This window comes from Anser cygnoides, chromosome Z (assembly GCF_040182565.1).
Source record: "Anser cygnoides isolate HZ-2024a breed goose chromosome Z, Taihu_goose_T2T_genome, whole genome shotgun sequence".
Taxonomy (NCBI): domain Eukaryota; kingdom Metazoa; phylum Chordata; class Aves; order Anseriformes; family Anatidae; genus Anser; species Anser cygnoides.
Genome location: NC_089912.1, coordinates 47,458,396 through 47,485,072, shown reverse-complemented (window position 1 = coordinate 47,485,072; position 26,677 = coordinate 47,458,396). Strand labels below are relative to the sequence as shown.

Genomic DNA, 26,677 nt, shown 5'->3' with positions numbered 1-26,677 from the left:
ATACAGCTCTGAGTGAAGAAAGAATACCTGAGAACACTATCACTCTAAGTAACAACAGGGAAATACTCATGAAGTCTCCCAGTGCAATCAGGAAGGGTTCTAGAAATGTGATTTGACCGATAGCCCAGCTGAAGTGCCTTTACACCTATGAAAGCAGCATGGGAAACAAATAGAAAGAGTTCGAAACCATGGTGCAAGTAGACAAATATGAGATGATTGCTAGCACAGAAACATGGTGGAAAGGATCACATAACTGGAACATTGGAATAGAGGGCTACAAACTCTTCAGAAGGGATAGACAGGGAAGGAAGGGAGTGGGTGTTGCCCTCTACATTAGGGAAGGGATTGTTTGTGAAGAGATGCCTCTGGGAAACAGCTAGGGACAGGTTGAGAGCTTGTGGGTGAGAGTTAAGGACCACACCAATAAAGAACAGCTTGTGGCTGGGGTCTACTACAGGCCACCTAATCAAGGGGAGCCTGTGGATGAGGCATTCTTGCTTCAACTACAAGAAGCATTGCATTTTCGCGCTCTCATCCTGACAGGACCAGTGGTGTTCCCCAGGGTTCAGTGTTGGGGCCCATTCTCTTTAATATCCTTATTGACTATTTGGAGAAGGAAATTGAGTACAACTTCAGAAAGTTTGCAGACACCAAGTTGGGAGGAAGTGTCAATCTGCTAGAGAGTAGGAAGGCCCTGCAGATGAACCTGGACAGGTTGGGTGAATGGACAGAGGCCAATGGGATGAGGTTCAACATGGCTAAGTGCTGGTTCCTGCACTTTGGCCACAACAACCCCATGCAGCACTACAGGTTTGGGGGAGAGTGGCTGGAAAGCTGTGCAGAGAAAAAGGATCTGGGGGTGTTCATTGATGCTCACCTGAACATGAGCCAGCAGTGTGCCGAGGTGACCAAGACGGCTAACAGCATCCTAGCTTGTATCAGGAATAGTGTAGCCAGCAGGACTTGGGAGGTGATCATCCCCCTGTACTCAGCTTTGGTGAGGCAGCACCTCCAGTACTGCGTTCAGCTTTCGGCTCCTCAGTACAAGACGGACGTCGAGGCCCTGGAACTTACCCAGAGCAGGGCTATGAAGCTGGTTAAAGCCTGGAACACAAGTCCTATGAGGGGCAGCTGAGGGAACTCGGGTTGTTTAGTCTGGAGAAGAGGAGGCATAGGGGAGACCTTATTGCTCTCTAGAACTACCTGAAAGGAAGCTGTGAGGAGCTGGGGGTCAGCCTCTTCTCACAGAAAACTAGTGATGGGACTAGAGTGAATGGCCTCAAGTTGCTCCAGGAGAGGTTAAGGTTGGAAATTAGGAGATATTTCTTCTCAGAAAGAGTGGCCAGGCATTGGAACAGGTTGCCCAGGGAAGTCGTGGAGTCACCATCCCTTGGGGTGTTTAAGGAAAGGTTGGACTTGGTGCTTAGGGACATGTTTTAGTGGGTGACATTGGTGGTAGGGTGATGGTTGGACCAGATGATCTTAGAGGTCTTTTCCAATCCTAATGATATTATGACTTCTTTCACCTGGATGTTTGCTGGGAAAACTACACAGCAGGCTGTAAGCAATCCAGGAGATTCCTAGAGTAGGCTGAGGATAAATTACTTGTCCAGGTATTAGACAAACCAGAGGAGAAGCATTACTTGACCTGGTGCTCACCAACACTGAAGAGTTCATTAAAGAGGTCAAGATTGCAGGCAATCTGGGCTGCAGTGACCAAATGCTGGTTGACTTTGTGATCTTGAGGAATATGGGCCTGGCAAAGAGCAAAGTCAGGATGCTGAACTTCCAAAGAGCGAAATTCAAACTATTTAAAGACCTAGAAGATGAGATCCCCTGGAACACTGTCCTTAGGGACAAAGGAGCTGAACAGAGCTGACAACTCTTTTAGGATGTTTTTCTTAGAGCCCAAGAGCTCTCTATCCCCCTGTGTAAAAAAGCGGGCAGGGAAGGCAGACAACTGGGATGGCTGAGCAAGGACTTGCTGGTCAAACTGAGGTGCAAGAGGGAAATACACAGTTAGTGGAAGCAGGGACACATGGCCTGGCAAGAGTATAGGGATGCAATCCCACGTGAACCTAATGAGGTTCAAAAAGTCTAAGTGCAAGGTGCTACACCTGGGCTGGGCAATCCCGGACAGGAGTACAGAGTGGTAGAAGAAGGTTTGGTCGGTCTTGGGACCAATGCTCTTCAACATCTTTATCAATGACATAGACGACGGAATCAAGTGCACCCTCAGCAAGTTTGCAGATGACACCAAGCTGAGCAGTGCAGTCGATACAATAGAGGGAACGGATGCCATCCAGAGGGACCTGGACAGGCTGGAGAAGTGGGCCCATGAGAACCAAATGACGTTAACAAGGCCAAGTGCAAGGTAATCCCATGCAATCCCAGGTATTTATTTAGACTGGGAGAACAAGAACTTGAGAGCAGCCCTGCGAAGAAGGACTTGGGGGTCCTGATGGACGAAAAGCTGGACATGAGCCAGCAATGCGTGCTTGCAGCCTGGAAGGCCAACTGTGTCCTGGGCTGCATTAAAAAAGGAGTGGCCAGCAGGGAGAGGGACGTGATTGTCCCCCTCTATTCTGCTCTTGTGAGGCCCCACCTGGAATACTGCATGCAGGCCTGGGGCCTCCAGCACAAGAAGGATGTGAAGTTCTTGGAATGGGTCCAGAGGAGGGCCACTAAGATGATCAGAAGGCTGGAGCACCTCTCCTACGCTGAAAGGTTGAGGGAACTGGGCTTGTGTAGCTTGGAGAAGAGAAGGCTCCGGGGAGACCTCATTGCAGCCTTCCAGTACTTGAAGGGAGCGTATAAACAGGAGGGGGAATGCCTGATTATATGTGTTGATAATGACAGGACAAGGGGAATGGTTTCAAACCAGGAGATTTAGGTAAGATATTAGAAGGAAGATTTCCACTCAGAGGGTGGTGAGGCACAGGAACAGGTTGCCCGGAGAGGTTGCGGATGCCCCACCCCTGGAGGCATTCAAGACCAGGCTAGATGTGGCTCTGGGCAGACTGTTCTAGTGGTTGGCAACCCTGCCCAGAGCAGGGGGATTAAACTTGATGTTCTTTAAGGTCCTTTTCAACCCAGGCCATTCTGTGATTCTATGAAGAACTCAATGAGAGCAGCTCTGCAGAGGAGGACTTGGGGGTTCTGGTGGACAAAAAGCTCAACATGAGCCAGAAGTGCACGCTTGCAGCCCAGAAGGCCAAGGTCATCCTGGGCTGCATCAAAATAGGAGTGGCCAGCAGGTCAAGGGAGGTGATTATCCCCTTCTGCTCTGCCCTTGTGAGGCCCCACTCGGAGTGCTACATCCAGGTCTGGGGCCCCCAGCAAAAGAAGGATGTGGAGCTGTTACAACAGGTCCAGAGGAGGGCCATGAAGATGATCAAGGGGCTGGAGCACCTCTCCTACAAAGAAAGGCTGAGACAGAGCAGGCTGTTCAGCCTGAAGAAGAGAAGGGTCTGGGGTAACCTCACTGCGGCTTTTCAGTACCTTACAAAGAGAGCTTACAAAAAAAATGGAGAGCAACTCGTTGCTCTCAGATAATGACAGGACAAGGGGGCATGGTTTTAAACTAAAAGAAGGGATATTTAGATTAGAGGTTAGGAGGGAATTCTTCACTGTGAGGGCATTGAGGCTTTGGAATAGGTTGCCCAGAGAAGCTGTGGAAGCCCCATCCCTGGCACTGTTCAAGACCAAGTTAGATGAGGCCATGGTCAACCTGATCTAGTGGGTGGCATCTCTGCCAATGACAGGGGGAGCTGGAACTAGATGATCTTTAAGGTCCTTCCAACCTGCACCATTCTATGATTCTGTGTGTCTCCACTTGGCAACTGGCACTCTCAATTCATGTCAAGCTGTCCTACAATGTGCCACATGGCTCCCAGCAGTGGAAGACTGCAGGAATTTAACAAACTTTTGTTAAATCCAGCAGCACCACCCAGCTGTTCTGGATACCCAATGTCACCTCAAACAGCACTAGGGCAGCTCTTGTGACAAAAAAGTCCCTGCATAAAGAGCAGATGATTCACAGAAAATGGCAGAAAAGGCTTCAGGAAGACCAAATAGAAGCCAGATCACAGAATCATAAAATCATAGAATATCCTTCTTGGATAGTTGGAAGGGACCCACAGGGATCATTGAGTCCAACTGGGTCCCCAAAGGACCACCCAAAAAATCAGACCATGTGTCTGAGAGCATTGTCCAAGCGCTTCTTGAACTCTAGCAGGTTCGGTGCTGTGACCACTGCCCTGGGGAGCCTGTTCCAGCACCTGGCCACCCTCTCAGTGAAAAAATTTTTCCTCTCAGTGAAAAACTTTTTCCTGATATCCAGCCTGAACAGCTGTAGCAGCTTCGAGACATTTCCTTGTGTTGTATCACTGGTCACCTGAGAGAAGAGATAAGCGCCTGCCCCTCCACTCTCCTCATGAGGAAGCTGTAGACTGTGATGAGGCCTCCCCTCAGTCTTCTCCAGGATGAATAAACCAAGTGACTTCAGCTACTCCTCATATGTCTTGCCCTCCAGACCCTTTACTATCTTTGCTGCCTTCCTTTGGACACTCCCTAACAGTTTTATATCTCCCATACTGTGGTGCCCAGAACTGCACACTGTACTTGAGGTGAGGCTGCACCAGTGCAGAGCAGAGCGGATCACTTACCTCGACCGACTAGCAATGCCGTGCTTGATGCACTCCAGGATATGGTTGCCAAGATGCCAAGGCACACTCCTAGATGCCAAGGCACACTGCTGGCTCATGTTCAACTTGCTGCCAAACAAAACCCCCAGATCCCTTTCTACAGGGCTAACCTCCAGCCTCTCATCCCCCAGTCTGTACTTATAGTCAGGGTTGCCCCTTCCCAGGTGCAGAATCCAGCACTTGCTCTTGTTGAACTTCATATTGTTGGTGATTGCTCAGCTCTCTAATTTGTCCAGATCTCTCTCCAAGGCCTCACCACCCTTGGCAGAGTCAGCAGCTCCACCCAATTTGGTATCATCCACGAACTTGCTCAAAAAACCTTCAAGTCCAACAACCAAATCATTATGAAAACATTGAAGAAGACTGGTCCTAAAATGGAGCCCTGGAAAACCCCACTAGTGACAGGTAGTGATCATCCTAGGTAACAAGTCTATCCTGTAGTCCTCAGAATAGCTTTCAGACTTGCATTCATTCATACTCTTTCATCCTGAAAATCCTAATAGGGAAAAGTTCCAGCATATCACTTTAACATCGTTGGAAAATATGAGGTCTGAACTATTTCCTGTAAGACATAGTACTGGCTACAGCAATTCATGTGTTCCCCATATTCATTCTCAGTTATTAAAATAGCTGTGACAAGTATGAAAATGTGAGAAAGTTCCAGATGCCATTTAAGTATATGAAAATACACTGTTCCACAAGCTGTGCTGGTTCTCTGTGCATACTGTATTCAAATCCTTGCATTTGATATTGTTATTGCAAGGGTTGTATCTTGGCTCTTCACAAACTGGCCGGCTTGTAAACTCTGTCTCCAGTCCTACCCCAGTCCTGTTAGATACACACAGGAGAATTAACAGGGAGAAACTGAACCTTGCTATACGGGCTGAAGTTTCATAGGAGCCAGCCAACAGAAATGACATTGCTACAACAGAAATACATATATATATGGCCTGTCTGAATTTAAGAAGAGATTGGACTGTGCACTTAGTTACATGGTCTAAACTTTTGGGCAGACCTGTGTGATGCCAGGAGTTGGACTTGATGATCCTTATGGGTCCCTTCCAACTCAGGATATTCTATGATTCTATGATAACACCAAACTTTCTGTCTCTGGAAAATTATAATTTCTTGAAAGGTGGCTGTTGGTAAACAAACAACAACAACAAAAATGTGCACACATGAAGCTAATATTTTGAGGAAAGAAGGACAAATGGCAGAAAAGCTATAGTGGCTGTTCGAGCAGATGTACCCTAGATAACTTTAAATGATTTAGCTCTCTCCAGCCATCAACGAAACACTACCAAGTCCACCACTAAACCATTTCCATAAGCATTGTGTCCACAGATGTGGTACTATAAAGACTTACCAAACACTTTACAAGACTAGGAAGAAAAAAGAAAATGAATGACATGAATGTACCTGATTCTTAATGTAGCAAAAATATATCTGATAAGGTTTCTAGAAAAAAAAGTCTTTTGTATTTTTCTTCACAAACACTGGCTGTTTCATTATGTTAGAAGACCCCGTGGGAAAGTTCATAGAAATCAAAGAGAGTCACTATGTATATTCTGCAGACCTGGGAGTGTCTTTAAAATTGAAATGTGTGAAAAATGTGTAGCCAGCTTACTTACACAATCAAATTAATAAAAACATGTTTTCAAAGGTTACTGAAGCCTGAAGAATAAGGCAAATATTAAGACAAAAGCAAATTCTGAGACAAACAAGCAAAATACTGTTCAGGAATTTTGAAGGTGATATGCCTAGGCAACTGTAACCTCTGTATGATTAAAAGAAAAATGTGATTTACTACAAAAACATGAAGTGATGATCTGACAAAAACATTTAAAATAGCAAATCGTATACTTACAAATCCGTACTCCAAGTCCCAGCACCAGCAGTAATTGAAAAACCTAACAAAGACAGCTCTCAAGAAATCACCGATTAGAATTGTGATATAAGTTGTCATCGTGTCAGAGACTGTCAGCCGCACAAATTCCTGTTAAAGCAATATTATTATTTTTTTGAGAATATATTTAAGCAAGTTATAGTTACAATATTGATGAAGGATATCCTATACTAGGATGTTCTTACCCTGCTAAAACCTGGTAAAAATTCTCAGCTCCTCCTGATTCACTGATTCTGAGAAATGCCAGGAGGAAAACTGTCCCTCATTTGTTAGAGATACCTGCTGCTTTTATTTATGTTCATAGCAGATGAGACTTTCAGGGTATGATTAGTCTGGGAAAAGTTTCCAACTAAGACTGCCACTATAGCAGAACTCCACATTGATATCTCAACCTCTCTTTTGGCTTTCTTCCTAAATGAGCACCAATTCCACTGAATATGGAAAGAAAAAAAGAAATTCCTAAAATCCCAAAATCCTTGTTCTTTTACTTTTGTTTCAGTAAGTCCCGTCAGTCCCACTAAACCCTGCTGTACCAGGCCTTACCCCATTTGCCCAAAAGTCTTATTATTCTCTCTGATTTCAAATTATGGAGAAAATCAGCACAGTGATGAGCTCTTGGTGTTCTTAGCTTATCATTCAGCATCCGTGGGGGGGGGAAAAAAAAAAGAAAAAAAAAAGAAAAAAAAAAGTCTGTTGTTTCCTGTCCATCACCTGCTGGTCACTTATCCAGTCAGGAGTGGAGACGAACAGGTACTGAGACTGTCAGAATGATGGAACAATAGCAAAAGTTGTGATTCAATGGTGGATTTAATCGCATGGACAAAACAATAACAATAAGGTATGATCAAACAGAGGAAAAGGGAATGTTGGGAAATTCTTTGGAAGTGTCATATTATATGAATGTCAGTAGCTATGAATGTTCAACTGAATCAAATAAAATTACTGATCAGATTTACTGTTAAACTACTGATGTTCTTTTGCATGATGTTACTTGGTTAAAGATAAAGATGGTTTCTCAAATGCACATTGCTAGCAAGAGCTGATCGTATACTTTTTTCTTTCTTTTTTGGTTGAGCTACTTATCTTTGCAATATACCTGTCGTTGTGAAAAACTGATCTTTGCTTGATTAAAAATTTATTCAGAATTAACACTTTTATTAATTGTTGTGACCAATCCAACTTCTCATAGTTGCTAAACAGGCTTTATAAGACAGATGAGGAGAGGAAGATGAATCAGGAGAATAGTGAAAAAAAAAAAGGGGGGGGGATGCTTTGAATTGTGTCAGGTACCAGCAGGGGGACCTCCCTACTAGAGAGGATTCAAAGAAATTAAAATAGTGTTTTCTAAGCTTTGTAGCTTGGAAAAAAATAAAAAATAAAAATAAAAATCCTTCATTATCTTGTCCCACATCTGCATTTTCTCATGCTCTCCCACCTTAATGTCTCTAGTCAGCAGAAATAAAGAGGGTTTTCGTATGATATCTTGTAACACACTATGATCTATTTTCAAATATGAACTCAAATAAGTTACATTACCTGGCCTACCATTGTTTCCCAACATGGGCCTCTGGGGACATCTGCAGGGTCTACCTGTATTGGAGGAGCAGTTGAATTTTCTGGAATAGTACCATTGTATAGACTGGCTTCCCATATTGTCATGTTATACTTGACAATCTTCTCTTCCTCCAACTAAATAAATAAATAAATATGGGATTAAAATAAAATAAAATAAAATAAATAAAATAAAATAAAATAAAATAAAATAAAATAAAATAAATAAAATAAATAAAATAAAATAAAATAAAATAAAATAAAATAAAATAAAATAAAATAAAATAAAATAAAATAAAATAAAATAAAATAAAATAAAATAAAATAAAATAAAATAAAATAAAATAAACATGAGCTTATATTACCAATACTCAGCCTTTTCTTTTCCACTCCAAGACTTTCCCATCTTTCCCCGATATATCTATGACATGGTTGGAAATATATATCCTTACCCTGATACATGTTAAAAATAGTGAAGGGAGGTAAATAGCTTACCTTGAGATTGATTTCATCCATTAGGGCAATAATGAAAGTGTAGAGATTGCCAAGAAAAAGAGCAAAGATACGTCCCAGCTGCCATCTTAGAGCTATTCGAGGGTGGTAGTTTTCCAGAGAACTTATTACATCAAATAAAGTTGGACAGAACATTCCTAAAAGTGACATGACCATGTTCACCTATAGGGAAAGAAAAAAAAAAAAAGTTTACAGTGAAATGTTAGAGGCAAGATTGATTTTGATGACAAGTGTATTTCTATTGCTACTTGTTATTTGGTATTTGATTTAATGAAAAGCAAAACCCACTCTGGGAGTCACAAGCTGTTTTTGCAAAGAAACAATGAAGTGAAAACTTATTTGTATTCTCCTGTAAATAGATACTTTGGATTTTTTTTTCTTTTCAATTTTACAGTTCACTTTAACGTCAGAAAAATATCAAGTATTAGATGTTTTAAGTACAACCTACATTCTAGAAAAAATTATGTCATAGAACTTCGCAAAAAACTATTTCCAGTACTGTTTCATGCTAAGTCTCTTCCTTGTCTTCCTAATAGACACGTACATGTTCTATATAAACATTTCTCTAAAAATTCCGTGCTAAATTAAAATTATCTGACTTCTCACCCAAAGTTAATTCTTGATGCATAAGCAAAGCAAATTCAAATCAATCCTGATGCTTTCTGCCTGTTTTTCTGAAAAGACTCTAACAAGATTAACTCACATCACAGAAGAATGGAAAAGGAACAAGTTCATTGAAAGCAAAATGAGAAAAACAAGCTTTCATAGACAGTTTGAAATTCAATATACTCAATATATGCTACGGAATATTGAATACACATTTTTATTCTGAGTGAGGCATTCTAAGAATTCAGCATGCTTAAGTGATTGCTAAAATTTGTTCCAAGTATGCTTGAACCTTTTGGTGAAATAGTACAAAATCTAATCGACTGTGTCAGCCAAAAATGAAGTAATTGAAAAAGCTTTAAAGTGCATTTTTTTTATTTCAGTTTCAAATAAAATTTCCTTACAAAAAGCTCATCTTTAAAGGACTAAAAGCCAAGCAACAGAAAACATTGTCTCCAGTTAAGTCACAAAACAAAAAGATGTTTATTTAAGATGACTCATACTGAAACAATTAAGTAAAAAGGAATTGATTTAGTCACAAAATAATAATTAATAATAATAATAATAATAATTGTATATCAGTTGTTCTGAATTTAGCAACTCTCAGCCATCCTGGAATCCATTTTGCTAGAACTATTGCAAATTTTAACACATTCCTAACTTTCTACTATCAAGGAATAGAAGATTGGTCTTGGTTCTCAGAAATAATATGACAGCAGAAAAGCACTATGCCAACAAAAAAATTCACTCTCTATTAAATATGTACATTCCCACTGTTACAAAATCTCACCCAGTTCTTTTACTGGAAGACATGATGAACATGTATTTTAGAAGAAAGGGTATGTCCTTTAGGCAGTTTTAAATATAGTACTTGCTAACTTCATCAAATGTTTCTTTGTTGCTTCACTATGGGAAAAGCAGAATACAAGTCACTGATTTTCCTTATCATTCAATGTTTTCTATATTTTTCTTAAGTTCTTTTTTATTATTTATCTGAAGTAAGAATATTCTTTCTTATTTGCTTTCTCTCTGCATTTTGCCATGCCTTCACCATGCTCCCATCTCAAAGACATTTCTAGTTCTGGAGAAAAAACATAAAAATAAGAAGTGAAGCAATGCACAGAAACTTGTAAAGCTGAAAAGTGAGAAATGAATAAAACAAAATTCAAAGTTTTACTGAAACAAAATGTAACTTATTGAGTTTTCAAAATTCTGAAACTATAATGGGTTCCATATTTTAAAAGTATAGACAGCCTTCATATAGTTTCACAGCACATCATCTTTTTTTTTTTTTTATGAAGTATTTTACTGAACATAGAGAAATACATTATCCATTGAATTTTAGCCACTTTAGTTCTTTAGTTTGAATTCAGAAAGGAGCTAATTTATATTCTGGATTTTTTGTCAACTTCAAGTGCTAGAGCAGATTTTCTTCCACTGTTTATATCATTGACAGTTCCACTGTTCTGTGTGACTTGAAAACTTTAGAATGATATTCCAGAAGAAGGACAGCATGGCTGCATGTAAGCATGATACAGTTACAGTTCATAACCAGTATGGTCTTATCTTCAGTGTCTGCTGAATGAATCTCAAAAACATTCCCTGACCTACCAAGATAACATTTCTGAGTAAGAAAGGAACAGCAATGAAGATATATATACTAATCAGTGAAAACCCTGGTTCAAAACAAAGTTCATCTCTCTAGAACGCTAACTACTCTAGAGACCAAGCATCTGTATGACATTCTGAAAGCTAGAAAATTCCTGCTTACACAAGCTTTTCAAGCTGCTATGAATTGGATAAGAAATTCTGTGACTGCATTTACATCTAAACACCAGCCTCCTCTGCATATGAATGTGTGCCAAACATTAAATGGTGTATTCTGACTGCTTGATTATTAAAGGATAAGTTCATTAAAGGTAAGTAGTCTAGTTAATATAAATCATATCTTCTACCAACAACTGCAGTAGTCACAGATTTGTCTAGCATCTACTGCAGAAAGCAGTAATAAACAACTATTTTTCTAGTTAATACAGTTTCATTTTTTAAAAGACAATTAGAAGTAAAATTTATATTTCAAAATAATAAAAGCCACCTGATGATTTCTCCAATTTAAATAGAGTATTGACAACACGGCTTAATAACCCCAGTGAAAGTCTGCTCCATATCTACTACTAGAAACATTAAAGTAAATATCAGGAAGTTTTTGGCAAAAGGTCTAAGGGGTCATTTCACCTTGCAAGATCTAAAATGTTAAAGCACATTAAAAAAAAAAAATGTGTAAGCTCTAAGCCGTATCTCCTCTTTGCCCAAATGTTGTTAATAATTCTGATACAGAGAAATCAGTCTGACTCCCCGTAAGTTCATTCTGCTTTTAAGTAATTTCATCTTTAAACAGTGTAGGAGCATATTTGAGAAAACAGAGTACCAATGTACCAGAGAGATGTTCACCATATAATGTAGTTCTACAAATTATCTTTTGTCAAATGAGAAAAGTCAATTCCCATTCGGTACTTTTCATCTTATTTCAGAGTACTGTACCAAGGAAATCAGTGGCATTATTCTCTATTTTATCAAAATTTCCATAGTCATGGGGAAATTGTTACAATGTACAGCATCATTGTTCATCCATAGCCAACCACCTGGCCACAACCACCTGTGAGAAGAGATGCAAAGGCTGATGAAGTACCTTAACAGCCCTAGTCTGCCTCTTCACACTAATTTCCTACTCTTTGTGATGGGCTAGACAGTTTCAACTGAACTGTGACCCTGAAGAACTAGATACTGCTGAGATGAAGTTCAGGTTCACAGAACCCAGTTTGGAATAGATTTGCAGTAATATGACAGAGGACAACAATCAGAGAGAGAAATAGGCCTTGTCCACAAAGTCACCAGTGGCACTTTATTAGGCCATGAGCTTCAGGAACAGAATATATGAAAAACATTTACCCCAGATTGCTCCAAGGACACCATGAATATGTGTAAACATTTCCTAAACCCCTAATACATCTATTGGGAAAATAAAATCTTACAACAGTAGCTGAATATTTTTTATGAAGAAAGTTGCTTGAATTATATGTAAAAGCTGAGCTTTTCCTTGCTTTAAATAGTACACCAAGTGTTTATGGTCTTTTTCCGATCAAAATCTCAGTTCATTTATTCATGGCACAAACGTAAGAGCTTAATCTAGAAAATAAGAAAAAAATAAGAAAGAAAAATGTTTAAATGGCTGTTAAGAAGAAGCCAAATATACGTATCTCATTAAATACTAATACCCAGTCAAAGGCAATATTTTGTACCTCACAAATATGTTCATTGCTTGTCAACAGGGAAAAATTTGTAGCCAAATAACAGCAACACTGCCTTAGCCATTCTTGTTTAGCAACACTTGCTCTAGGTCTCTGTGATACAGTGCCTCCTAAGCAGTGATCTTTTGTACAGCAAACAAAAAATAAAATGTAAACATTCATATGCTTAAGTATTTTCCAGATTGCAACATAAGCTGATATAACAGCTTTCAGTAGCACTGTCCATGTTAGAACAAATATGTTACCACACCTTTTAACTGAGAAAACTGAATTCCTTCTGAACTGCCTTCATCTGCTAGTCTGTTGTCACATATAGAGCTTGTGTTGCATTAAGCCAAGTAGTTGTTACAAGAATTCTTTCCCAACCAGAGTAAGATGAAATAATTTTTATCAAATAATTTAATCCAATCTTAGCTGATTTATTTCTCTGGATTCCAAAGGTGAGTTGCTGAAATATGTATGTTACTTCCTGTGACAGATTTTGGTGTTCAAAGTTAGGGACTGACTTTCCTCATTCTACCATTATCCATGCCATTAGCTTTGTGAAGCTGGCATCTTTTGGCCTTACTTTAATTCAGATATCAACTTCACTCTCTAGGTCAGAATACAAGCTTTAAATAATGAACAGCTAGTTTTACAATATGCACAACAGTGTGTCTGTTAAATAAAAACAAAGCCTGTCCAGGTTTTTATATGGTAATGCTGAATTCAAGTACCTACTACATACTGTTACAGCAAACACAATCACTTTCAATATACACCTCTATAAGTCAGGACTGCATTTACTCTAGAAGAAAACAGATTAAACAGAAAAAAAAAAAAGAATAAATAAATAAATAAATAAATAAAAGATATTTGCTCTTGGACTGGGCAGGTGAAGCTGGAAGGCTTAAGCTTCATACTGTTGCTGCACTGCAGAGTTGTATCTCTGAGGTCCCAAATAACTTTGGATGTGGCTGCATACCAGTCACTTTCTTTGGACCAGTCTCTGCAGGAAAGCAACAAGAGAGTAGGCACCTTGAGGAGATCTTGTGAGTCCACAGAGTGGCTGGAAAAACAATTTTAGGGGCTCAAAAGAGGAAAGTTGAAGGTCTTCAAGGAAAACCGAATATGAAAGGACATTTGAAAAATATATATATATATATTCCTCTTAATGAAGCACAAAGCAGAAAGACAATAAGAGTTCTTTTGTTGCACATTTGCCACCCACACTCAAAGTGCTTAAATTCTCAGGAAAAAAAAAAAAAAAAAGAAAAAAGAAAAAAAAAAGTCAACATGCAGAGTACAGAGACACAGTTTGAAACCACATCTATTTTAGAAATGTGCTAGCACGAACTTCATTTCTTTCCCACCACCCGTAGTTCTCCAGACCTTCCAGGGCAAATTTCTGTGATCTTCTCACAACAAAAAAGATGAGGTAGCCACTCCCAGCAAGTGTGCATAGGGCTAAGAAGTTAGCAAGAACTCTCAGGAAGCGAGTCAAGTGAATGTTTTCCTCTTTTCGGCTCTCCTGCTCCTCCACAATAGCTTCCTGCACTTGTTAAAAACAAACGAATATTATCAGTACTTTAATGGTCAAGACTCTACATTGTTTAGCCAGTAGTTAGAATTCAGTTAAATCAGTTGTGATGATGCAAATGCACACTTGGGCATCATGTTTTGAGATAAAATTATATTGTCTCATAAAATCTGTTTTGGACCCTGAGAAATCTCAGGGATTTGGCTCCCCAGAGTTCACTTTTTTTCCATTGAGTGTATCACTCATTACACCTGTTCTCATAGGTCAAGAAGAAATCAGCACAGTTTGTCAGCTTGAAACGTGGTGTGAGGTGCTGGGGGTCGCCCAGCAAGACACGTGTGATTAACTGCCAGCAAATGAACTGTCACAATCAAAAAAATGCACATTTGTAAAAAACAGAAAAAAAAAAAAAAAAAGATTTATTTTGAGTCACTAATTAAGGAAGAATGAAAAGATTGTTTACATATAGGAATCCCCCCTTCCCCCTCCCACCCCCCCAATAAATAAATAAATAAATAAGATAAGCAGTGCACAGCTTTGAACTGCAAAATAAAATATTTGCCCCACATTTATTCTTGGCCATTAGTGGCCATATATTAGAACTCTGGTGCAACTAAAATCTTCAGCTCCTGTTTTTTCCAGCAGAAAGAGCTGTCTCTCTGAACTATGTTCAAGAAAAGGAGGTTGGGCTGCAGTTTTTTACTTCAGTAAGGAAATCAGTTGTACAGAAGGGAAGCTGAAGTCCTGTATTGTAGTAATTAATTATAATAATATTTTTAAAAATAAGTCATGGTTTTATTTTCTTACTACTTGTTTTTTACAAAAATGAAAGGAGATTGCAGCAGCTCTTGAGCAAAACTCCCATGATGTCATCCAAACCAAGGCTTCACTCTTTCTCTCCTTGCTCATTTGCAAAGATCACAGAAAAGGTTCAGGAGTTTATTTCTCAAAAATGTCTCTAGCTGACATGTTCTTGTCCAGACAGCATTTAGCTACCGACCTTAGCAGGCAGGCAGAGAAATCTCTCAGACTTTCAGTGCTTCCAGTTAGTATTTTACTTTTTTTTTTTTTCTAAGACCTTTTCTTTCCACTGACATTGAGTGCAACTATTTTTATGCTTGTAGTTGGGAAGGTGGTCATATGTTGGTTGTATCGCAACTGCGGAAAGGAATGGTGTTGTATGTGATTGGATAGGGTAGCTAATGGTTGGTCCTCCAGGTCCCATGCCATATAAAATCAGTGATTGCAAAAATAGCATCTTGTTCCTTACCTGGTAACACCTTGCTAGTGTATTCCCCCCAGATTATTACACTGAAAAATATTTTTTCTTTTACCTACTCCACAGGCATGTCCATGTATAGCAACACTTTCTTTAACATTCAGTACATAGAATACCTCCCGTCCACTGTTTTTGCAGTAGTGCATCTCGCATCCTGCCCCAGATTTCTCACAGAATGACTGCTGAAATAATCATAGCCTACAGAGGTCTATTGTATTGCATTGCAAATTGGGCTATGTTTCATAATTGATTTCAAAATAAAAACTTTCTGTTATGCAAGGAAAGCAATCTTTTTTCTTATTGAAAAACAAGTAGACACTCAGAAATCTGACACAAATTCTTCTTATGTGGTGAAGAATTCTTTTTAGATGATGTTATTGTTGTCTTATGGTACCTCTCACGGTAGCAAGAGAACAAGAAAAAGTCAGGTTGGCAAAACGTGAGCAACCTTTTTAAAAAAAAAGTTTTTCAGACACAAGCATCAGAGAAACTGGAAGACATGAGAGACAAGGAAAAAGCAAAGGTTATTTTTACAGTAGAATCATTTTGCTAAAACTAGTACTGCAGTCACAGAGGACAGAAATGATTCTATGTTTTTATCTTCCACAATGAAAAGGAAAAAAAATAGGATGGAAAGGCATAAAGACCCAGACCAGAAAGGTACAGAGCTGCCTACTTCAGTTTAAGCCTAATGGCTTAGTTAGTAATGTGTTAGTTCCACCTGGTTCACACCAGTGTGAAAGACTAGTCAGATTACATCTCTTTAGCAAGCTTTGTTTTACCTTAAAGCTTGTAGTGATCGAAGCAAACTTATTATCTGCTGTCTCAGGATTGCCTATCAGGTAGTCCCAGCTTGTGAACATTTTCCAGCTGAAATTAAAACTAGTGTCATCTCCACCACCATCTTCATTTGCATTCCTTGCCATTCTGCAAAAGTCAAAAAGACACAGAAATGTCCTATTAAAAGATGTTTTGCTATGTGATCATGTAGTTTGTTTGTTTGTTTGTTTGTTTTCATTCTTCCTAAAGTTCTAGCATTATTCTGAAAAAAATATATATACATATTATCTATGCAATCAGTCATGTTGCAATCAGTCAAGTATAGAAAAATCTGTTTGTAACAAGGGAGAAGGACAGAGATTTGAAATTCTTAGCTGTTTTTATTTATCAGCTCACAACACATTTTTATGAGAAAGAAAGAATTTATTTCACGAACATCTCATAGAACTTCCACTGGTTAAGAAACTCAATTGTGAACACAATATCAAGAAGATCTCTTAAACAGAAAGCTGCAGAACAACCTGAACTGAAGTAGATTTGATTATAGACTTCATTAAGAGGAAAAAAAGAATTCTAAAATAACCAACCAGGATAAAATCTGTTTTTACCAAATAAATAAAACTCTATTAGAGCTTTCTATCTTGCCTCTCATCTCCTATGCACTTATAAACAAGATTTATAACAGTATCCACAAACATCAAATTCTTTCTTCAGTGATTTGATTTCATCTTGACTACTAACTTTTCTTTTTCAAAGTATTGTCATTCATGTAATAAAAGTGGTCTTGCTTTTGCCTACTTCATCTCTTAATTCAACTCATTAAGCACAAGTATGGATTATATTGGTAGGGAACAAGCCATTTAACCTTGGATACAGTATTGATTTCTTGGACAGAAAATTGCACCCCTTAAAGCTGACTAATGCAGTCGAATTATGTTATTAGTATCAATACATTCGATATATCACATTTCTAATGGTCCGGTGAAATGCATACTCTCATATCCTGGAAGAGAATCATAAGTAATATGGCAAATACTTCTGAGCTGGCATAAACTAAAGCCACTGGGGAAAGGAGGGATTGGTTGGTTGGTTGGGGTAGTTTTTGTTGTTGGTTGGTTGGGGTAGTTTTTGTTGTTGTTTGGTTTAGTTTTTGATTGTTTCTTTTAGTTGTTTTTGCTTGTTTGTTTGTTTGGTTGGTTGGTTTTTTGGTTTGTTTTTTAAAGATTATATACAGAAGAGAGAGACTTTATGAAGGGTCTTGGTGAGAATTTGCCCCGCTGCTGGTTTCTAGACTAAGATCATTCCTTCTCAAGAATTCCTAACAAAACAGTGAATATGGTTGGGATATTATTTCCATGAGACCAAAAATGTTTCTATTTAGTAACATACACAGGAAGAGCTGAAGAGTGGAGCCATAATTCTAAATGTTTCCCCTAAATATAATAATACCATCTTACTACCTCTTTCACACATGCACACTCTTTCCCATATTTCTGTTAACAGGATAACAACAGTAGTGCTTCCCATTATATTGCTTTCTGGAGAAACAGCAAAGAGAAGAAGACTGCAAAAACTGTCCTTAAGATCACCTAATTACAGATCAGCGTTAGTGTCACATGACCAGATGGGAAGCTACTAGATACGCTGCAGTTTTCCTCTTCGGTCTTCCTTTGTTTTATTCTGAGGGATTCTCTGATAGATTCTCTGAGACTAAGACTTTTCTAATTTTCAAAGATACATTATCAAATAAATATTTTAAAAGACAGTTTCCAGCTATACCAATGACTTTTTTATTGAATTAGTTTTTCCTTAAAAAAAAAAAATGTGTAATTGATGACTTTTTTTTTTTCTTCTGAAATTCTTTTGCCCTATGCAGGAAACGATGTAATATTAGAAAAACAGATCATGATTTAATCTAGTGCTCATGAAAGTGAAAAATTCTGGCCTCAGCATGAAACATTAGAAATAAATTAACTGTGATCTTTTCAAAAGTGTCCTTGAATCTTGACCTGCAAAGCTCCACTTTTCACCCTTGCTAACTTTTAAAGATGCATTACAAGCTAACTGCATTTATTGCAGTAGGTGGTCGTCTTGCTGGAATCAAGGGTATTAAATATTGTATTTACTAGCAGCCAGTCTCCTCTGAAAATATAAAATTATCACAGTCTATTCGAATAATTAGTTTGGCTATAAAATAATAATAAATGAGTATTTATTTTAATTCTGATCCTAGGACAAAATTCAAGTCTGAAATTTGAGAGCCAAAAATGTCTCACTAATTGTACTGCCTAAGCCCAATTTCACTTACCCATATGCTTTCTACTGATTTAATGTTATGTTTTTAACATTAATATTAAGCATAGTTTTCTTGGGGAAAACACTGCTGGAAATCATTTTTTGTGCCACAGGACATTAAACCTTTACTATGATCAGTGGTATTAATTCTTCTCTACCACTGTGCAAATGTGACTTAACCACCATAGTCTTGCTGAGAGTCATTTACTGCTGACTGTGAGTTACACAGAGAATTATTTGCCATATGTTTCTTTCTTTCTTGTCTTCTTCCTTCTTAAAAGAAAGTAACATACATACCGTATCATTGAAGGAAGAACAGTTGAATTTCCTGAATGTTAGCTGACATGCTAGATGCGGAGCATAATGACAAGAAGGGCTGACAGCTCTGTTCCTTACTTTACACACTTATTTTACACTTTGAAGTTGCAGGAGAGAAATACTGTTATTTAAATAAGGACTTTTCCCACTTCCACAACAGACAGCTGCTAATGCCAAAAAAAAAAAAAATAAGTGTAGGCCCAAGGAATCTTATATGACTTTGACATGTAAAAGAGGCATCAAGGGCAATAAGAAAGGGTTCCATAACTACCTCAGTAATAAAAGGAAGACTAGAGGAATTGTGGGCCCTCTCCAGAAGATACAGGAGACCCAGTCACCCAGAGAAGAGAAGGCTGAGGTACTAAATGACTGTTTTGCCTGTCTTCACTGACAAGAGCTCCAACCATATGGCATGGGTCCCAGAAGGCAAAGGCAGGGACTAGAAGAATGATGAACCACCTAGTTGTATTAGGATTATGCAGCAAGGTTTTGGTAGCAGGGGTTGTAGGGGTGGCCTGTGTGAAAAGAATACAGTACCTGCCCTGTATTAGAAAAGAGCCAGGTTCAGCCAGCTCCAAAGGGGCCCACCACTGGCCAGAGTTGAGCCAATAAGCAATGTTTGTGCCTCTGGGAGAGCAGATTTAAGAAAGGGAAAAACTGTGCTGCAAAACAGCAGCTAGAAGAGAGGAGTGAGGAACAGCCCTTCAGACCCCAAGGTCAGTGCATCAGGAGGGCAGGAGGCACACAGCAGCAGTTCTCCTGCGGCCTGTGAAGGGAGAGGCCCCTGGTGGAGCAGGCTGTCCCCCTGCAGCCCATGGGTCCTACACGGAGCAGATCTCCACGCTGCAGCCCGTGGAGGAGCCCCCGGTGGAGCAGGTGGAGGTGGCCTGGAGGAGGCTGCGGCCCATGGAGAGCCCCCGCAGGAGCAGGCCCCGGGCCGGAGCTGCAGCCCGTGGAGAGGAGCCCACGCAGGAGCAGGGGCTCTGGGGGGAGCTGCCGCCCGTGGGGGACCCGTGCTGGAGCAGTTTACTCCTGGGGGAGGGATGGACCCTGTGCTACGGAGCCATGTGGGATCAGTTCTTGATGAGCTGCTGCCTATGTGCAGCCCCCGCAGGCTCAGTTCGGGAAAGACGGCATCCCATGAGAGGGACCCCACGTGGAGCAGGGGCAGAGAGTGACCGTGAAGGAGTGGCCGAGACGAAGCATTAGGGACTGACCGCAGCCCCCATTTGCTGTTCCCCTGTACTGCTCAGGGTTAGGACATAGAAGAGGGTGGATGGGGGGATGGTGTTTTTATTTTGTTTTTGGTTTCTCACTGCTCTAGCTTGTTGGTAATAAGTAACATATTTTACTAATCTCTCTGTGCTGGGTCTGTTTTGCCCATGATGGTAAATGGGCAAGGATCTTGCTGTCCTTATCTCAACCCTTGAGGACTTTCCATTGTATTTTCACCTCCTTTCCTTTGATGAATGGGGTAGAGAAAGAGTGGTTCTGGTGGAGTTCAGATGCCCAGCTTGGTAAAACCACCACACCAGTGGTGGAGAAGATCAGGTTCGAGACCATCTATATGGTCACTAGTGGGGTCCCTCAAGGCTCCATTTTAGGGCCAGTCCTCTTCAATGTCTTTATAAGTGATTTGGATGTAGGACTAGAAGGTGTTTTGAGCAAATTTGCCAACGACACCAAACTTGGAGGAGTTGTGGACTCGGATGAGGGTGGAAAGGCCTTGCAGAGAGATCTGGACAGATTGGAGAGCTGGGCGATCACCAACCACATGAAGTTTAACAAAGGCAAGTGCCGGGTCCTGCACCTGGGACAGGGCAACCCTGGCTATACGTACAGACTGGGCGATGAGACACTGGGGAGCAGCCCCACAGAGAGGGATCTGGGGGTTGTGGTTGACAGCAAGCTGAATATGAGCCAGCAGTGTGCCCTGGCAGCCAGGAATGCGAACCATATCCTGGGATGCCTCAAGCACGGCATCGCTAATCGGTCGAGGGAAGTGATTGTCCCACTCTACTCTGCACTGGTCCGGCCTCACCGCTAGTACTGTGTGCAGTTCTGGGCACCACAGTTCAAGAAGGACATTAAACTGTTGGAGAGTGTCCAGAGGAGGGCGACGAAGATGGTGAAGGGCCTAGAGGGGAAGACATATGAGGAGCGGCTGAGGGCACTGGGCCTGTTCAGCCTGGAGAAGAGGAGGCTGAGGGGGGACCTCATCGCAGTCTACAACTTCCTCGCGAGGGGGAGTGGAGAGGCAGGTGACCTATTCACTGTAAACACCAGTGATAGGACCCGCGGGAATGGTGTTAAGCTGAGGCGGGGGAAGTTTAGGCTGGACATCAGGAAGAGGTTCTTCACCGAGAGGGTGGTCGCACACTGGAACAGGCTCCTCAGGGACGTAGTCACTGCACCAAGCCTGTCTGAATTTAAGAAGAGATTGGACTATGCACTTAGTCACATGGTCTAAACTTTGGGCAGACCTGTGCAGTGCCAATAGTTGGACTTGATGATCCTTATAGGTCTCTTCCAACTTGGGATATTCTATGATTCTATGATTCTATATAAGGAACCTGAAGGTGCACAAGTCCATGGGATCTGATCCATGGGTCCTGGAGGGAACTGGTGGATATAGTTGCTAAGTCACTGTCCATCATATATGAGAAGTTGTGGCAGTCTGGTGAAGTTCCCAGTGACTGGGAGAGGGGAAACATAACCCTCATTTTTAAAAAGGCAAAAAAGGAAGACCCAGAGAACTACAGGCTAGTCAGTCTCTCCTCTGTGTCTGGCAAGATCATGTAGCATACCCTGCTGGAAACTATGCTAAGGGACATGGAAAATAAGGAGATGATTGGTGACAGCCAAAATGACTTCATTAAGGGAGGATCTGCCCAGAGAAGTTGCGGATGCCCCATCTCTGGAAATATTTAAGGCCAGGTTGGATGGGGCTCTGAGCAACCTGATCTGTTGGGAGGTGTCCCTGCCCGTGGCAGGGGGTTTGGAATTTGATGATCTTTAAGGTCCCTTCCTACCCAAGCCGTTCTATGATTCTGTGGCAGAAGTCAGCATTTCTTTGCATTTTAGCTCCATTACTGTATTCCAAAGTGTATTTTTTCAAAGGTAGTCTTGGTGATCAACATTGATATTACATGTCTGTCAAAATGTACTTCATTCCAAAGCCAAACAGAACTTACGTTCGAATGACAATCATAAAGCTGTAGCCAATAGTCCCAACTCCAACAAGGAAATAGGAAAGAGGCATCCTGAACTTGAGCCATCCAATTGTCCTCTGGTTATTGTAATAACCGTAAAAGAGCACAGAATACTGTGCAAAGCCCTGAAAATTCAATAAAAAAATTAACATCACAAGTTTGTTAGCTATGCACTTAATTAGAATTCTACCAACAGCAACATACTGAAACATTAATTTTAATGCATTCAGAACAGTTATAAGCATCACTATAATAAATCTCACAGGATAGACAAACCCTCCTTTTGTAATTTTTAGAAAGACAGAATATTTCATGTCAATTTGCAAATATTTTATCTTTAAAACTACAAGGACAGTCTATCTACTGAAAAAAAAAATAAAAATAAAAAATCACATACTTAGTTTTACAAATTACTTCCAGCAAAAATACAATATTTTTTGCTTCATTTCCACATTTCTTGTATATTCTTTTTAATATAAAATTCTCATACACATTCTTTGTCTAATGTTGTTTGCTGTTCACTGGGTGATCATTCCATATATGTTAGTCAATACATAGCTGCATTTTATTGAATAATTATTCAGTGTGCAGGGTTTAACGCTTTGACTCCAAGTTTATAAGGAATGCAATGCAAATGTATCTTTTCAGCAGTTCAAAGTTTATCTATTTTTCTAAAAGCCTCAATGAGAATCCCTTTCTCTTCTACAAGTCATATTGCTGATTTTTCAAAGTACTAGTAAATGGTTAACAGTAAAAAAAAAAAAAAAAAAAAAGCTGGTATCTAAAATGATCTAAATACCTGAAGTTTCCTGATAATCCTCAAGTTAGAGCAAGAAATCTCCTCCTAGAAGACTGTACCTAGAAACTTTCAAATGACAACTGTCAATGGCCACACCTCCAGCTGACTGCATGAATTCAAGGCAAATACAGAGTTCAGTGAAAATGTAATTGGTGGATAGATCATGCATTATTTTGACACTGATACAGTAAACTGACGTTTTTGTGAGTTAAAGAAGCCATTTACTTCCCTTCTGCTGTTCAGTAGCTCATATGACTTAAAATAAATAATATCTCTCCCTTATATATTATCTTGCAATATGCACAGCTATTATAGCTCTTGCTACATCTGTCACAGAGTTAATTGAAAAATTTTGTTTGCAATTCTAATCTGCAAATGAAATATTAATATATCATAAAAATATTATTCAAAATGTCTTGATTTAGGAATCAATGTATCTCTTTTTACATCATATAAGACTGGTTTTCAGAAATATGTATACATACAAGAGTAATAATGTTTTCTTTTCCGATAAGGGAAATATTGATATAGAACACCTTTATTACTAATTACTAGTAAAACTTTCACACAGTTGGGCCATATTGAAATTCAATAGTTGGTCTTTTGCATCTTTATGCTCATTACAGCATCGTATAACTCCATGTTAGCTTAGCTTTCTTTCAGCTTTCTTTACAGCATGACACAGTTCTGGTGTCAGCCTTTTGTATCCCTCAGAGTATAAAAACCTCTCATAAGTCATTGTTCTGCAAAGTCTGAGATAATTCCTCCATTGTGTGTAATATGTTATTCAGTAAGGTGTTTGTTTGTTTGTTTGTTTGTTTGTTTTTCCTGGACTTTGCCTACAGCATTTCACCATGAAACATGAAATATTTTTAGCAGTGTAGGCATTCATGGAAGACATCTTTTGCTATTTCCTTACCCAAATGTAAAAGAAGGGTAAAATAAAAATATTGGTCTACTGTGTATAATGCAGCTTGAGAGTCTGATTCCTTTAGGTTTGGATTATTTTCTGAACTGTAGATTATACAGTATTAAAACAGAATGCCAAGTAAAAAAAAAAAAACCTGCGTCTATTTGCCTTGTCAGTACAATGAGTCCAATATCAGGGGGAAAAAAAATATATATATATATATATATATATTACACTAATCTTTTCTTCACTACTTTAAAGAATGGTGATTTTTTTTTTTTGGAGTATGAAGTAATGTTTGTTGACACGGGTTCACTTTTGTATGACTTACTTTGTAACATACAACAACTGCTATCAGATGAAAGGTACTATTTCCTACACTGCTTAATTAAACATGTCAAAGTCTTCAGGGAATATTTTTTGATTTGACATGCTTCAAGAAAATTCTTTTTTGCCCTCAGTATTTCAGGGGATCCATCTTTTTCACTGTCCTGTTCCATGTTTATGTCTACTGCATTTGCTCCCGGTGTTAACTGCTGCTGTAATTCTCTAGACTTTCTTCTTCAGATATGTCAGATCTTGTTTTTCTCAGCTATTATAAACTTTCCCCTCCTTTCACCATCTGTCTTCATTTATCTTTTCTCAAATCCATTTCTTTTAAAAACTCTTTTCCCATTTGCTGTATAAACCTCCTTTAGTCTCCACTCTCTTTACACTCTCCAAGTCACTATACAATTCATTTTTCTTCACTATTTCTCTGATGTTTAAATTTCTCAGTTTAAAATGTCATAATCATTTACTTTCCCACGTATATGTCTAGACATACTCTTCCTGTCATTCAAATATGTAACCCTGATGAACCAGACACAATGTCATTTTGTGCAGCAGTCATTGCAAAATGTTGCAAAATGCAAGATGGCTTTTTAGACAGGTCAAGATCCATTTTATCCATTTTTAACCAAGGAGGGACAACCATTTTTTGAGACAAAATAGAGCAGAAGTCATCTGATCACTTTATGCATATTTACAGTCAAAAGACAGGCAATCGTTGTACTTTATACCTGTTACATTACTTTTAAATGTAGCATTTTGCAACAAATAAGCCTGAAAGATTTTGCTTGTAAATGAGAAAAATTAGTTTATCAAGTTAAGTCTTTTCATATGTTCTGTGGTGTTACAACCAGATTCTTCCTACTGGTGTCTGATGATTGAAAATAATTCCAAGAACCAGCCAACATATAAAGTCAGGTGAGGCTCTGCATTGGGGTATAGAGCCACAGAACAAAAGACCCAATCTGAGACCTACACATCACAAGATTAGATTTTGACTAACTATAGTCAAAGATGTCAGTATTAAGGAGAGGCATAAACATTGTACCTTAAAATGGTATTTTTGTTGTTGTTGTTTCTTTGCTTGCTTGCTTGCTTGTTTGTTTTTTCTTCAAGGGAGGTCAGAGCCATTTTTACTCTCGAAAGGGGAGAAGTATGTAAATCTGTCTGTGCCCTAATGGAAATACTCTTGCAAGCTCAGCAGCCTGCACTGTTTTCTGCACCAACACGATGGGACAGGACCTCAAAGGTTTCAAACCCACACAGAGAGGCCACTTACAGAAAAGTCATTCTGCTAAAAGTTGGAGACACTGAGCTGTACTCTGGAAGAACCTGCACCTGAGTTTATTTTACCTGAGAAATGTGTCTGCTTCCAACATCATGACAATCAATCCAACTTCATGTCTGACCAATCTGCCTTCTGTGATGGAGTGACTACATCAGTCAGTATACAAGGGAAGACTGACCAGTGTCATCTACCTGTACTTCTGCAAGGCTATTGACACCATCCCATATGACATCTTGATCTCCAAAATGGAGAGATATGGATTTGAAGGATACCAGTGGATAAGGAATTGGCTGAATGGCCACACGCAGAGAGCAGTTTTCAATGGCTCTATGTCCAAGCGGAGGCCAGTGACGGGTGGTGTCCCTCAGGGTTCTGTCCTGGGACTGGGACTGTTTAATATCTTTATCAATGGCATAGACAATGAGATTGAGTGCACCCTCAGCAAGTTTGCAGATGACACCAAGCTGAGTGGTGCAGTCGACACAACAGAAGGAAGGGTTGCTATCCAGAGGGACCTGGACAAGTTTGAGTAGTGGGCCCTTGTGAACCTAGTGAGGTTCAACAAGTCCAAGTGCAAGGTGCTGCACCTGGGTCAGGGCAATCCCAGGCATGAGTACAGACTGGGAGAAGAACTCATGGGAAGCAGCCCTGCAGAGAAGGACTTAGGAGTTGGGGTGGATGAAAAGATTGACACGAGACAGCAGTGAGCATTTGCAGCCCGGAAGGCCAACTACATCCTGGGCTGCATCAAAATAGGAGTGGGCAGCAGGTGGAGGGAGGTGATTGTGCCCCTCTGCCCTTGTGAGGCCCCACTTGGAGTGCTGCATCCAGGTTTGGGGCCCACAGCACAAGAAGGATGTGGGGCTGTTACAGCAGGCTGTTAGAGGGCCACAAAAGCGATCAAAGCCTGGAGCACCTCTCCTACAAAGAAAGCCTGAGAGAGCTGGGGATGTGCAGCCTAGAGAAGAGAAGGGTCTGGGGTGACCTTATTGCAGCCTTTCAATACTTAAATAGAGCTTATGAAAAAGATGGAGAGCAACTTTTTGCAGTGGGTAAACAATAACAGAATAAGGGAGGGATTGGTTCTAAACTAAAAGAAAGGAGATTTAGACTAATTAAGTTAGGAGGAAATTCTTCACTGTGAGGGTGGTGAGGCACTGGAACAGGTTGCCCAGCGAGTTTGCAGATGCACCATCCCTGGAGCTGTTCCAGACCAGGTTGGACGAGGCCCTGGGCAACCTGATCTGGTGGGTGGCTTCCCTACCAATGGCATGAGGGTTGGGACTGGATGATCTTTAAGGTCCCTTCCAAACCAAGCTGTTCTGTGAAGTACATTCATGCTTCCCGCTGCTAAAAT

The 26,677-nt window shown here is 39.9% G+C and overlaps 1 protein-coding gene across 1 annotated transcript in view; it reads right to left on the bottom strand.

The window, feature by feature from the left end:
* Positions 1-26,677, bottom strand: part of TMC1 (transmembrane channel like 1) — a 65,486-nt gene that overhangs the window by 13,420 nt on the left and 25,389 nt on the right. The window contains exons 9-14 of the mRNA XM_066988873.1: positions 21,976-22,118; positions 16,171-16,315; positions 13,927-14,121; positions 8,659-8,838; positions 8,149-8,301; positions 6,574-6,702 (exon numbers count right to left, since the gene is read on the bottom strand). Of these exons, the coding sequence (XP_066844974.1) occupies positions 6,574-6,702; positions 8,149-8,301; positions 8,659-8,838; positions 13,927-14,121; positions 16,171-16,315; positions 21,976-22,118 (945 nt within the window). The remainder of the gene's footprint in view (positions 1-6,573; positions 6,703-8,148; positions 8,302-8,658; positions 8,839-13,926; positions 14,122-16,170; positions 16,316-21,975; positions 22,119-26,677) is intronic.